The sequence below is a fragment of the Arachis ipaensis genome, chromosome B1 (genome assembly GCF_059453495.1).
Source record: "Arachis ipaensis isolate K30076 ecotype BB chromosome B1, ASM5945349v1, whole genome shotgun sequence".
NCBI classification, from domain to species: Eukaryota; Viridiplantae; Streptophyta; class Magnoliopsida; order Fabales; family Fabaceae; genus Arachis; species Arachis ipaensis.
In genome coordinates this window covers 29,704,587-29,719,680 of record NC_142436.1, presented here as the reverse complement: position 1 = coordinate 29,719,680, position 15,094 = coordinate 29,704,587, and the positions used below count along the sequence as shown (strand labels likewise).

The window sequence follows — 15,094 nt, the reverse complement described above, 5'->3', positions numbered from 1 at the left end:
ACAATTCTATTTGTGTCCTACATGGGAATTAAAATTTGAGGCAAAAATTGTAGGAAAGGCAGAAAAGAACAACAAAATAAGAATTCAAAATGACGTGTCAGCATATTAACAATTCAAATAAAATTCAGTGTGCACCATACCTTTTGTGCACCAAACCTCCATCACCCACGAAAAAAAATCAGTTTGGTAACGACAAAAATGAAAAGATTGTAGTGTTTTCAGTTTTCACACCGCATTTGAGGATCTTGAACTAGAACAAGAACCAAACCCTGCTACTGTTAATTAGGTGTCAACCACACATAGAGCACCCAAATGGAAGCTGCATTAAGCAGTCCACTTGCTCTTTCACCCAACCATGTTTTCAATGCATCTAATCCCGGTACCACTCCTTCCGTGATAAGAAAAAGAGAAAAATCAATAAGAAAAGTTCATACCAAGTAGTCAATACTGGTGGTTCATTGCATGAAGGCACTGGACAATTCTAAGTATCACGCCTGGTCTCATCAAACTGCAAACTGCTTCTTTCCGTACCTTAACAGAGCTTTAAGAATAGAAGCTGCAATAAAAATATAATAGTGGGAATTTGTTTAACCAGGGTCAAAAAGATGGAACTGAAAAAGCACCAGGAAGATGTTGATCCACATGAAAATTTCAGAAAAATTGAAAGCAAACCCCTAAATTCAGAATTATTGAGAAGCCCCAAAAAGACATGCATTCAGAAATTCAATTTACATACTAAATTTTAGAACAGTCCCAATTCTTCATTCACAATCAATACATTCAGAATATTCATTTCATAGTAAAATTAAGAAGCTTTCTTACCAATAAGCAGAGGAGGAGGAGGGGGGTTACAGCCCTTGCGAAGAGGAGAAGGCGAGACAGGGGAAGAAGTGGAAACGGGAGAAGGAGAGGGATTTCTCGAAGAGGAGAAGGCGAGACAGGCCTTGCGAAGAGGAGAAGGCGAGACAGGCCTGTACTTGGAGCCGAGATAGGAAGAGGGGGAGCCATGGAGCAGCGTGCGTGGAGGACAGCACCGCGCCGATGCCAGTGGAGGAGAGCACCGCGCCGACACCCGTGGAGGAGAGCACCGCGCAGGAGCCCGTGGATGAGAGCAACGCTCCGACGACCGTGAAAGGGAGAACCGCGCCATCGCCGTTTGGAGTGAAAGCGATTGAGAGTTGCGGTCGATGAGGAGGAGAGCCGCGATCGGTGGTGTGGCCGTCTGCGTTATGATGTTAGGGTTACAGTATCTCTGATGAAATGAGGAAGCTAAGTGATGAAGGAATGAAGTGATGAACTGATGAAGAGCATTGTGTCTTTTCTTTTCTTTTTTTTTTAAGTTATTTGATTGAAAAATAATTGGTGGGAATATAAAAAGTTTCCCTCTAAAATTTGTAACTGTGAATAATTTTAGGCAACTTTTTATAAATGTTATTTATTTAATTCTTTTTATAACTTTTATAAAATGTTGTATTTTTATTTAAAAATGTTGTCTTAAATATTTTATATTGTAACATTTATTGAGTGTTGTTTTAGATATCAAAGACAACAATTTTTGTGGGTGGCCAAAAATTTAGTTATCTTAGCCTTATTCAAAGGTAACACGTCAAAAATGTTGTCTTTGCCTATCTAAGGCAACTTTTGTTAAATGTTACTTCGAATAAGGGTTACCTTAGGCCAAAAATGTTGTAGTGTAGAGTCCGTTCAGAAAGTGGCAAAAGTTTTTTTTTTTTTTTGGAACTATAAAAAATTACATTAGTATTATTTGATACAACTTTTAAAAGATGTTTTTAATTTTTTGTAAAATTATTTAAAGTGTTAAGTATGATTTTAGTTTCTAACGTAGAGGTCGAAAATTTATTTCATCTTTGACCTTTTTTCGCTACAAAATGGTCCCAAAGGTTTAACTTAGTTTTAAAATGGTCCTCCGAACTAAAATACCTATTCCCCACTAAAATGCCTATTCCCCTTCTTCCCCAAAATCAAGCACAAACACAAGCAGAAGCAGAAGCAGAACCAGAAGCAACAACAACAATGAATCAACAATGTAATCAAGTAAAAGCAGGAGCAGGACAACAACAATAATAATGAATCAACAATGAATCAACAATGGAATCATGTAGAAACAGGAACAGGAGCAGAAATAGAAGTAGGAGCAGAACAACAACAACAACAACAATGAAACAATATAATTAATCAGAAGCAGAAGCAACAATAATAAAAAATCAACAACATAATAGAAGAAGAATGGAAGCAGAAGCAGAATGGAAGCAAAAGCAGAAGAAGAATGGAAGCAAAAGCAGAAGCCGGCGAGCCACCCGAAACTGCCATCACAGCGCCGCAACCCTTTCCATCTTCTCTCTTCGCGCTACCCTAGCGCCATTATCACAGCACGACCTCTTCTCCTCCCTGGGCTCACCACCGAAGCCTTCCCCTATTCTTGCCTCGAACCAGAACCCACCGCCATCAAGCACCTCTGCCAAGCCCAGAGGAGCAGTAGCGAGAACTAGCCACTGAACAATGACGAGCAACGACGACCCTGTTCTTGCCTCGAACCAGAACCCACCGCCTTCGAGCACCTCCGCCGAGCCCAGAGGAGCAGCGGTGAGATCTAGCCACCGAACGACGACGAACAGCGACGGCGGATTGGAGCGGCGAGATCCTTCCCCTTCCCCCACGAATCCGTTCCCCCTTTCACCCCTTTCCCGTTTTTCCCTTATTCAACGTGTTTGTTTTTGTTTTTACTTTTTTTTATAGTTAGGGGTGTTTTTGGAATAAAAATAAAAAAATTTGATAAAAATGACGATTTTAAAACAAACTGAAACCTTTGGAACCATTTTGTGGCGAAAAAAAGGTCGAGGGCGAAATAAATTTCCAGCCTCTACGTTAGGGACCAAAATCGTACTTAACCCTTATTTAAATATTTTTTAAAAAGTGAAAAAAATATGACTTCTTTCTGTTTCAAAAACTATATTTATCATTCTTTATTTATTATACAAGTATTTCTATTTGACTAAAAATTCAAATACAAAATAATTTATTTATAAGCTACTTTTAATATAAGTCCTTATGTTTTAAGCACTTTTTTTAAAAGAGCTTAATTAATTAAGTTGTTTACCCAAACTGTAGCTAATCGAAAATTAGTTTATTTAATTAATAAAATACTGATTTAAATTAACAAAACACTGATTTATTTTAATTATGTTCTAATTACGCATTTTTTGCTATGTTTTTTTACTGATCATCACCCCTGAGCGTTGTGCGCCTCCATCACTTTGCTTTGTTGTTGTGTCTGCTACTGATCATCACTCCTCAGTGTTTTGTGTTGCTGTCGTCCATCATTCTCTTCACGACGAACATCGCAGCACCAACTATCTCAGTATCACATTCTTCACTTAGCATGAGATCTTTCTATTCATAGTGGCAACGAATAGCAATGGTGATTATCAACAGCAGAAAAAGCCTTCGACTCATCCGATCAGCAGCGAACTCGCGTCTGTTCTTCTCCTCGTGGATTATTATTATTCATCTGTTTAGTGGAAAAGAGACATCCAAAGTTATTGGAAAAGAACATTCAAAACTTAACAAAAGAAAACATCTAAACCTAATAAATAAATCCAAAAATATTGAAAAAAAAACATACAAAAACTAACAAAAATAAACATTTAAAATTATTGAAAAAGAACATCCAGATGGTGATGGCCTGAACTGGCGACGAAGCTAAACAAACTTGCACACGCAAAATGGTAGCGATAGATGGATAGAGGTTGCAATAGCGACATTCTTTCAGCGTGATGTGGTCAGCACCGCAGCGTTCCGACACGTTGTGGTGGACAGCGCAGACTTCTGACGCGATAATGGCATTCTTTCGACGCACAGTTAGTAAAGAGAACTGACTAGCTCGCGATGGAAAAGAAACGGTGAAAAAAGAGTGAGAAATGAGAGAGTTTCGGTTAGTTTATTTTGTTTTTGTGAGCGTGAGTAAAAGTGAGGTTTAGATTGAATTTGGACTTTTTTTTTTAGACTCTTTTACAATCTAACTAATAATTGGATGTAATTGGATGATACTCTAATTAGTTACCTAGTATGGTTGTAGACTAATTAACTATCAATAAACTAATTAAATTGGTTTAATTTTTTAACAGTTACTCAATTAAAAACCAAAAACAATATTTTTTTAAAATCTATAGTAAAGTATCATTTTTTTCTCTAAACTTTGGGTATAAGTCTCTAATTTGTCACTCACGTTTAAATATTTTTATTTAACTTCTTAATGTTTTAAAATCGTCTCAATATTATCGATCTAGTGATATGTTAACAGAATTGACGGTAGGACAACATTAATACAATTTTCAAATGGAGGAACTTAAATAAGACAAAAATATTGGAGACAAAAATGATACATTACTCTTAAAAAAATGATCTAATCAAGTAAAATAAAAGTAAATTTTAATAGAATGAATTGTATTACGCATTCAAAATTTTGACTCATCACCGAATGCTTGTATAGAATGACTAATAGATAAAATTTCTTGAAAGAAAAAAAAAAAGAGGATGATACATATAATAAAGTATAAATTATACGTTTTTATTTCTAATGTACCGAATTTCTTTAATATTTAATTTTTAAATAAATTTTATTTTTAACTTTTAAAATAAATTTTAATTTTATCCTTCAATAATATCAATTTTTACGGTAGATAATTATCAAATTTATCTATTGCAAAAAATTGATATTATTAAAGGATAGAAGTAAAATATATTTTCAAAGTTAAAAATAATGTTTAATTAAATTAAATATTAAAAAAATTCAGTATATTAGAGATGAAAAAGTATAATTTATATATTATTATATATGTATCATACTCTTTTTTTCCCTTCTCGAAAGTTTATCTACTAATCATTCTACAAGTATGAGTAAAAATTTTGGATTCGTAATGCAACCCATTCCATTAAAAATTTACTATGATTTTATTTGATTTGATAATTCTTGTAAGAACAATATGTCATTTTTGTCCCAATATTTTTGTACTATTTAAGTTCTTAACGTTTAAAATCGTCTCAATACTATCATATCATTAAGTTTGTTAACAAATTACTAACAGCAAGACAATATTAAAACAATTTCAAAATATTAAGGGCTTAGATTAGATGATTTAAATATTAAGAATAACTTTACGATTTATTCCAAATATTAAAGACAAAAAACGATATTTTACTCTAAAATATATTTTATACATAAATATATATATTTTTACCTGATTCAACTTTGAATAATATAAATTTCAATTAAATTTTAAATTTTTAAACTTTTAAATCCACCTGTTCGACGACGGATTGCATTTTTGTATCCTTGATGAAGTAAATTTAAATCCCCCAGAAAAAAAGATTTTGCAACGACAAGAAAATTAAACTCGCACTTTAATTTTCAAATATATTTCAAAATGTTTGGTATATGACATTCTCCTTACAAGTCCCCACTATTACTTTCCGAATGTTAGAGGCCAGTAATTTTTGTGATTTGTAGCCATTAAATAACGATCAATGATAGTTTTAATAGTATGAGATTGGTGTGAAATTTCATCCAATAGCTCACTTTTTTCTGTTGGTTACATACTGGCCAGAATTTAACAAAGTTGCTAGCCCCCTAAACTTTTCCATTACTTTCCTTTTGGTAACTTTTTTATTTTTTTATACTTTTTCAACTTGATTGTACTATAATATTGCCAAAAATTTTTGGAACCACCAAAAAAGAGAAAGCTTTGAAAATCAACCTCACACGTTTATCGCAGCTTCCCACCTGCTCAAAATTGAATGGTAGATGTGAAGATGTCTCTTATTTTCCCGAATACGTCATTAGCCACGCCACAATTACTAGAATTAAAAACTTCGGAAAATGAAATGAGACCCCGACATGAAACATCTTCTATATCTCCTAACACCTAAAGCATACTCCTATAATATATTATAGCGACTAATTACTACTCAAACATATTATTGTGTTAAAATATATAATTGAATTTCAATTCACGTAACTCAATTTTTGAATTAAACATAATAACTATTTAAACCTCTTACGTTTTTTTTCTGAGATTTCAATCAAATAAGATTAGTATAAATTAATTACTGATTACATAATAAAAAAAGAATTAAAACAATTGAGAGGGAAAAAATCATTAAAATATTTTTGCCATAGTTCTTTTAATAAACTTCAGTAAAATTGAGGACAATTTACATATATAAAATTGTGCGCAAGCAGTCATTTTTTTTGGTGATTATAGATTATCATTTATCTAACTTTATCGACTATATTACGTGTACACTAAAATCAGTCACCAAAGTCAATTATCAGTATAAAATATATATTGAAATATAAATACACATTGAAAATAAATTAAACACATATTTATTTATATATAAATACATTAGTAGTTGATTTTAGTGTACAAATAATATTTTTGATTATCTATGTAATCTCTAACTTATATTTTGGTTGATTAGATTATTTACATAGTCATTTATGTAAGGTTAAATGATGAGATAAACGTATGTAAAAGAAACAATATGATGATTATTTACCTAGTCATTTATGTAGGGTTTTAAATGATGATATGAACATAAATGAAGCAATAACAAACCGAACCAAATGATCATATTAAGACATTATTTCAAGTACATGTGGATAATGTTTTAAAGCGGAATGAAAACAGAGGAAGGTGATATACTATAGATACGATGGAAAAAGAACATAACAAATCTAAGCATGTGGTGGCCAAAAACCTTATAGAATAGAAGTGAATCTCATTCTATAGACGTTAAATACCATTATTATAGGTATACACCATGAACATAAGTTGCCCAATTGAGTTGTAAGTGGGTACAACAAGCCATGGCATGCCAACATGGGTAAACAGTCGCGCTTTTGCTCTCTTAATGATATTCTATATGAGCTAAGTGAATAATTATTTGTGAAACTCGTCTCTACCACTGTGAATTTAGAGTGTTAGACCTATCGTACAAAGTCATTGTGAAGAATTTCAAATTCCTTCTCTTGCACTCTACAGCTTTGATCAAAGCTTGACAAAATTGGTGGCATATCTCCAATTGTGCCTCGGCCTCTATTCTCTTGCAAACAAAATTAACATATTCAAATATGTTTGTGGTCATATGTCTGAATTTTCTTTCAGTGTCTTGATATTGGATCCACTTATCGATTGTATTCAATTTTGATAACCCATTCACACACAGTCGGGTGATCAATCTTTAGTAGGTCAAACCAATAGTCAAATTCAAGTTTTGTGTTGGCATAAGAAGCATTCACAAGTAGCCTCTTTGCATCCTCACCCTTGAAACTTAAAATAAAGTTTGTTGCAACATAATACGCACCTAACGGCAGGGACGGATCCAGAAATGATATTATGGGGGGGGCAATAACACATATAATATTAAAAATTATGACAAAAATTATATAATATAAGATGTATTATAAAAAATATACGGATAGAGAATATATTTTAAAGTAAAAAAAATACGTGTATACTTTTTACTAACGAAGTGATCGATTTTTCGTATCATAAAATTCACCAATAATAGAATTTGTGTCAAAATTTTTAACAATTTTCTTTCCAATATAATTAAAAGACAATTAGCAAAAAATTCATCTTTTATTTTGTTTCTAAGTTATTTTTCACAATATTCATAGTTGAAAAAGATCTCTTAATTGTAGCAACTGAAAACAGAGAGAATTAATACCAAACGAATAAAAAAAATGGCCACAAGAAGAAAAAGAATTCACTAATTCACTTTATGAGATTTAAAAATTTTTATTTAATTAAAAATATTAATAATAATATCTTTTTCATATTTTTTTAATATTGTTACTTATTTTTTAGATATTAAAAATTATTAATATTTAAATTAGACTGAACTTTTATTTCTATTAGACTAAATACTAAATATTTTTTTAAAAAAAGTAAATTATACATAATAACTTATTACTATTAAAAAAAGTTGGGAGGGGGGCCGAGGCCGCCACTCGCCCCCCTATGTCCGTCCCTGCCTAACGGGAGCCAACCACAATTAGAAGCCTCTAAAGCAGTCTTAATCTCATTGTGTTTGTTAGATATAACAAGAATATCCTGCCTGAGGTGTCGCGTGATGGCAAAGATTGGATCCACAACTCTGCGTTTTCTCCTTCAAAAGTGTAAAAGCCACGGGGATGATGTTGGAACTCCCTTCCTACTTAACTACTAGAAGTAGTGTACTCCTATATTTGTTGTACAAGTGAGTTTCATCAATACTGATAAGAGTTGTCTACTTGATCTCCAACTCTGAATGAAGAAGTCTTTAGCATTGCAATTTCGCGGTCATGGTTAGCTGCATGCCTATAACCCAACTTGGCAACTTGTTGTAAAACTCCTTACAATCTCTATAAATATGTGCAATTGCCTTCTACTTTTTCAACCAAAACTCCCTATAATCATAACTTGTCTTTGTTGCATTTTGCAACACCTTCATTGTGAAAATAGTATTAGCCCTAATCACCAGAAAGATAAAAATACAAATCACATGATGATCAAGTTGATTGTGATCGCTAAATATCTTGGTTGCCAAATATGTGTGAGGTCCATTATACCTTCTGACCTCCCAAGTACCCTTTCTCTGATGAAGTGTAATCCAAATTAACCAACTGCAACCTTTTTCAAATTTCTTGCGCTTCCCATAGTACTTGATGTTATTTGATTCCAACACTCTGTACTCAACTCCACGATAGATGCTATAACTCTTGACACTAAGTACAACTTCTGCTTTACTCTAGAAGGATTACCCAATTTGGAACTCAGTTGGAGTGCTTTGTGACATGCAAGATCTGTCCCCCAAATCTAGATTCTACGACCAAAAATATTTGTTGCACAATCGCCTCCAAGTTTAGAGAGAAAAAATGTGGCATTATTGTTGTATTCTAGATCTTGATGGACCTTCTGTAGGGTTGGAGTGCTCCTTATATCATCGTCGCTATCCCTAATATCATAGCTGGATCTTCGTCCAAATCATGATCTCGTAGTAGTGCCTCTTCAATTGGTTTTGGTTCTCTATCCTTTGTAGAAGAAAGGACAATATGAGGAGAAGATGCCATTGTAATTGCAAGTTCACAAAGGAACAATTATCTCCCACATTACAAACACCCTCATTGTCATGGTTTGAATCAGCTGCAAAAGACGAAGATGTCACCAATGTTGGACCTCGTGCAACCACAATCATTAAACTTGAAGCTCTCCTCAAACCAACAAATTGTGGATTCAGAGCTTATCCTCTAGAATTGACAATCACATCCTTAAGCTTGGTATACTCTCAATGGTTCTCACCTCCAAAATTTTTTTCTAGCAGTGAAACAACACTTGTAGATCTTCATCACTTTCTATCACAAACGAATCATATTTTACAAAATCTGACACAACAAAAATTGGTATACTGTAAAATAATTTTTCCACCAATTTGATTTCATACATTCCAAGTTTCTGTAATGTGTTGGTTTGTAGTCAGTGAAAATACTTGATTGATGGATAAAGACACATGTTTGATCCTTGTTAGTGAACTCTATTTTCCTTCTAAATTTTTCCTTAATCTTTCCTTTGTGGTGCATAAGAACTAAAAAGCTTTTATCATTAGACATTGTATTCAGCCACTCTATAACACACTTAAATTCAAACCATATTTCTAGGCCCATGTGACACATTAATTTATTGTTCCATCAAACGAATCACAAATTTGTTCATAATTCGTTGGAGGGAGCCACAAACAAGCTCCTCTCTAATAACTCGGGAGTGTTTCACATGAATAATGCGTGAGCATCTTATACCCTTTTTCGTAGCATTTTCTAGTTATTTTTAGTTAGATTTTATTAATTTTTACCATGTTTTAGTGAAAAATTTATCTTTGGATGCTATTTTGAGTTTTTGTGTTATTTTTATAATTTTAGGTGAATTTTGGACGAGTTTAGCAGAATCTTGTTCAGAGACGAAGAAAGAATAGCAGATGCTGTCAATCTTGACCTCCATGCATTCAAATGAGCATATCTTGAGCTGTAGAGGTCCAATTGACGCAGTCTCAACAGCGTTGGAAAGCTAACTTTTATAGCTTTCCAACAATATGTAATAGTCTATACTTTCTTCCAGAGTGATTGCCAAAACTGGTGTTAAACACCAAGCTTGGGTGTTTAACGCCCAAAAAGGACCAACCTCCCAAGTTGAATGCCCAAAATTGGCATTCAATGCCAGCCAGGGATCAGAAGCCAGCGAATTCACCACCTCTCCAAGTTGAATTCCCAGAACCTGAGTTGAATGCCAGGCATCAACCCAAACACTCACCAAGTGGGCTCCAAAGTGAATTTTAGCACTCTTTAGGCTTTTTTATTTTATTTTTGTAATTCTTAAATTAATTTAATATCTTTTAGGTTTACTATTCACTATTTAAAGCGAAGATCACTTAGAATTAGAGAGGATCATCAGACACATTACTTTACATCTTTTTCTCTGTTTTCTCTGTAAAGTAAGAGTAACTAGACCTCCTGGTTAAGGTTAGGAGCTTTGCTTATTCTTATGGATTAATATTATTACTCTTCTCTTTTAATAAATGTTTGATTCAATTCTAAGGTGTTGTTTTCGTTCTTAATCTAATGAATCTGGGGTGGAACGGAAGTATGACCCCTGATTCTATATGAGCTTTTTGTGATACTCTTACCAAGGTCGCTTGAGCTACAGCTTGAAAACACTACTCCTCCTAAACTGAGGGTTACTTGCGACTGATTGGGATATGTGACATGAAATCCTGTTAGTTTTGGGTAACTAAGATTTTTGTGGCGTTAAACTAGAATTCTGAGCTTCACCCTCGTTCGAATTGAATGACCATTGACCCTGGCTTTTAATGAGAATTAGAGGAGATTAAATTACCAAGGAATTGGAGTTTAATCATTTACAGTTTGTCATGGAATGAATCATTCATTGTTAAAATAGTCAGTAAAAAGTATTAATTAGGAAAGATAAGCATCTCCGAACTTTTAACTACTTCCATATATTATCTCTTTAACAATCTTTAATTGCTTTTCTTTACTTTCTTGTTTTATGCACCTACAACAACAACAATTCTCTTCACTTTTCGCCTGACTAAGTCTAGTAAAATAACTATTGCTTGTTCAATCTAACAATTCGCGTGGAATCGACCATCATTCACCTGAAGTATTATTTGAACGACCCGGTGCACTTGCCGGTAAAATTGTGCGAATTTTAATTTCGCACACCAATAAACTATTCATGTGTTACATTCCCAAACTAGTTCGTTGCAACCTTCCACGAATTACGTTAATGCTAAATATCCTCATAGTTTGTTTCAGCTACATCTCAAACTACATGTTTTTTTCTAATTTGTTTTAAGCTTCAACGAATTACATAGATATGTCGAAAGATAGAAATGTAACCTATTGAAGTGCAATTAAAACAATTGAAAAAAATTTTCACCTTATTTTAAGTATGTAAATTATCCTAAAATTTATGTCAATAAAGCTTAAATGTCGTGATTTGAATTATTTGTTTTTTTTGTTTTAAAATAGGAGTAGTGGATAACTCATAAATTTAAATATATAACTATATGCTACGTTATATACAAAAAATCAATTATCGAATTAATTATTTATATAAATTATATTAAAAGGGAAGCCGCCAACTACACCACCGTCGCAGGACAACTATACAAACGCGGATTCTCACAACCCCTACTCAAATGTGTCGAACCCGGAGACACGGAGTATATACTCCGCGAAATCCACAAAGGTTGCTGCGGTCACCATGTCGGAGGTAAAACATTAGCCCAAAAAGTCATTAGGGCAGGCTACTTCTGGCCTACAATTATTCGAGACTCCATACAATTAGTAAAGAACTGCGACAAATGCCAGAGGCACGCCAATATCCACCAAGCCGCCCCGCACAAACTCAGCACCATATCGGTAGAGCGTCCATTCGGCACTTGGGGAATCGACCTCGTCGGACCCTTCCCTACAGCACCCGGCCAACTCAGATATCTTATCGTCGCCATAGATTACTACACCAAATGGATCGAGGCCGAACCTCTGGCCTCCATAACGGCGACCTAGTGCCGAAAATTCGTCTGGCGGCAGATCATCACCCGTTTCGGGATCCCCGAGGTCGTCATCTCGGACAACGGAACCCAATTCGCCGACAAAAAATTCAGAGAGTTCTTAGGAGGATTACACATATCCCATCGCTTCAGCTCGGTGGAGCACCCCCAAACAAATGAACAGGTGGAATCCGCAAACAAAATAATCGTCAAAGGACTCAAAAAACGGCTCGACGGAGCCAAAGGACTGTGGGTAGACGAATTAGGATCGGTCCTATGGTCATACCGAACAACACCTCAAACGACCATGGGGGAAACACCCTTCCGATTAACATACGGCGTAGAAGCAGTCATCCCGGTAGAAATCGGAGACCCCAGTCCCAGGAAAACGGTCGGAGGTAACGACGAAGAAGCAGAACGAGACCTCATTGACGAAGAAAGAAGCATAGCTCACATCAAAGAGCTAGCACTCAAACAAAGAATCAGCTTAAGATATAATCACGGCGTCATCCGACGAGAATTCGCAGCCGATGACCTCGTCCTACGACGAAATGATATCGGTCCCCGACCCCAGGAGAAGGGAAGCTCACCCCCAACTGGGAAGGACCATACAGAATCAAGGCTGTAATCGGAAAAGGAGCGTACAAACTCGAACGGCTCAACGGCGACGAAGTCCCGAGGACATGGAACGCCGCCAACTTGCGACGATACTACGCCTAGACCGACCTAAATAGGTCGCCCCTTTACTATTTTTCCCGTTATTTATGTTTCTAAGCACTTCTCCTCCCAGTTTACGATTCCTAAGATTTTAGATTTCTCATCTAAGTTTAAATCTCGGGTACTCTTTCCCGCCATCAACGGAGGGTTTTAACGAGGCCCAACCATCAATAAAAATTCCATTAACAGCTATTTCTATTTTCCTAAATGTCCCAAATACGGAACAAAAACGGCCACAACTGGGGGACTGATCACCCCCAGGCCCAAACACGCGGATATCCACGAAAGAACCCGACCAAACGACGGTCCGAGGGAACAAATAAAATACACACGGAATAGCCTAAAACAGAATATACGATAGGCCCGGACGGCCCAAAAACAATGTAACAACGGAACATACAAAAAGGCCCGGACGGCCAATAAACACTATTAAAACGAAAGTACGGTGTTCCGAAATCTCAAAATACACGGCTCTTGGCCATCCAAAAATATCCAAAACACAGTTTAAAGAAAAAATCCAAAGAGATAAAGATAGAAGCTACTCGAGGTCAACGATCTGGCCATCACAAACAGTCTTGAAGGCCCCCATCACGGACACATCCGCACCAGGAGCCAGCACTGAAGCTTGAGCCCTCATCGTCTCCTCGGTATCCGCAATTGCATCTTTTGCATCAGCTAGCAACTCCGTCTTCTCCCTCTTCAAGGCAGCGACCTCGGCCTTCAGAGCCTCCGACTCAGCGAGAAGCACGGCAGCTTGAGAACCCGCATCTGAAGCCCGCTGCCGCTCCTCTGCCAATTGGGAAAGAAGCGAAGCCTCAACCTCAGAAAGTCGGAGAATTTCTGCCCCAGCTTCCTCTGAAGACTTCAAAGCCTTCTCCTTCACAGCCTCGGCAGCCTCAAGCTCCTCCTTCAACTTAGCCACCTCAGCCTGAGAATGACGCAGCTTCTTATCCAGCAAACTAACCTGTGCCATCACGGGCTTAGCCTTCCGAACGACAACGGCAGACCGGAGGAGGGCACGATACACCGACTTGGCCTCGAAAGAAACATCGCAGCCATCAAAAAATGGCTCCGTACTAGGCATCAAGTGTTCATCAATGAATCCCGGGGCATCAAAATGTCGATCCATCACACTAGGCACAAGACCCTCTTCCTCAAAGGTCTCGCTGCTCGGCTCCCCATGCCTTTGTCTCTTCCGAGAAGCCTCAGCGGCCGTCACCACGACAACCTCAGGCGAGTTCGCAGGGCCAGGAGAAACCTGGGCGTCGACCCGCACGCCCGAGGAAATTACCTCCTGAGAAGCGGCCCGCGACCCCGCAACGGGGTTAGAAGCAGGAGTAGCTGGGGACGACGACCCCTCCTCCTGGGCCATCGCCGCCTTCAAATGTGCCAAGGATGTCAAGCCACCAGCCATCTCAACTGCAAAAAATACAAAAATCTCAAGTTACGAAAACGGGAAACAAAACGTAAAAACCAAGAAAAGAACAGACACACACCAACATATGACCGGCAAGCAACCGGATCACCCATCACGTCCCGAGGATTAAGAGGACGCTCTCCAAATAAATGCCACAGAACAAGAGCGATATCCCACTCCTCCGGGGACAGGAACTCCTTCGAAACCCGAGTAAACACGGACAGACCCGCCTTAAAGTTCCAATAAGTGGGGAACCAACGTTCACCCTCCAACGTCAACCAAAAAGGATGATGTCCCCCCGCGGGACGAACCTTAAAATAACCACTCTTAAAACCGTGAAAGGAATCTTCATACAAACCGAAAACACGACGATGGGGTTGAGCTCTGAAAGACACATACCCTTTCTTGTGCTTCCCCTCCTTAGTCGGAAGAGTACACAAGAAGAGGAAAAGGAAAACATTTACTGAGGCAGGTAGCTCTAAAAAATCACAAACAAGTTCGAAAGACCGTATTGCCGCCCAGCTGTTCGGATGTAGCTGGGACGGCGCCACGGAGCACCGGTTCAATAACTGCTGGACAAATGGAGAAAAGGGAAGCTGAACACCGAGCCGGGTAAACATCGCCTCATACACCCACATCCAATCCGGCACAGTCGGGGAGTCGAGATTGGTATAGCAAACCCTCTCGTCAACCCCAGGAAGGGAAAGCTCATAGTGGCGTTCAGCATCGCCACCCCCACAAACAGCCCCTTCATCGCGGAGCCATTGGAGGTCCGCCTCCGTCATCCGCGACGGCGTCCCCCAGACGTCACTAGTGACCCAAGAAAAAAGA

At 37.1% G+C, this 15,094-nt stretch overlaps 1 protein-coding gene across 1 annotated transcript; it reads right to left on the bottom strand.

Annotated features, from left to right (window-relative positions):
• Positions 1-224: 224 nt before the first annotated feature.
• On the bottom strand, positions 225-1,150 carry LOC107628125 (uncharacterized). The gene is made up of 2 exons (XM_021108728.2): positions 823-1,150; positions 225-556 (listed from the first exon to the last, which is right to left on the bottom strand). The coding sequence occupies exons 1-2, from the start codon at positions 1,148-1,150 to the stop codon at positions 504-506; spliced, it is 381 nt and encodes a 126-aa protein (XP_020964387.1). The 3' UTR covers positions 225-503.
• Between the last annotated feature and the right edge of the window lie 13,944 nt (positions 1,151-15,094).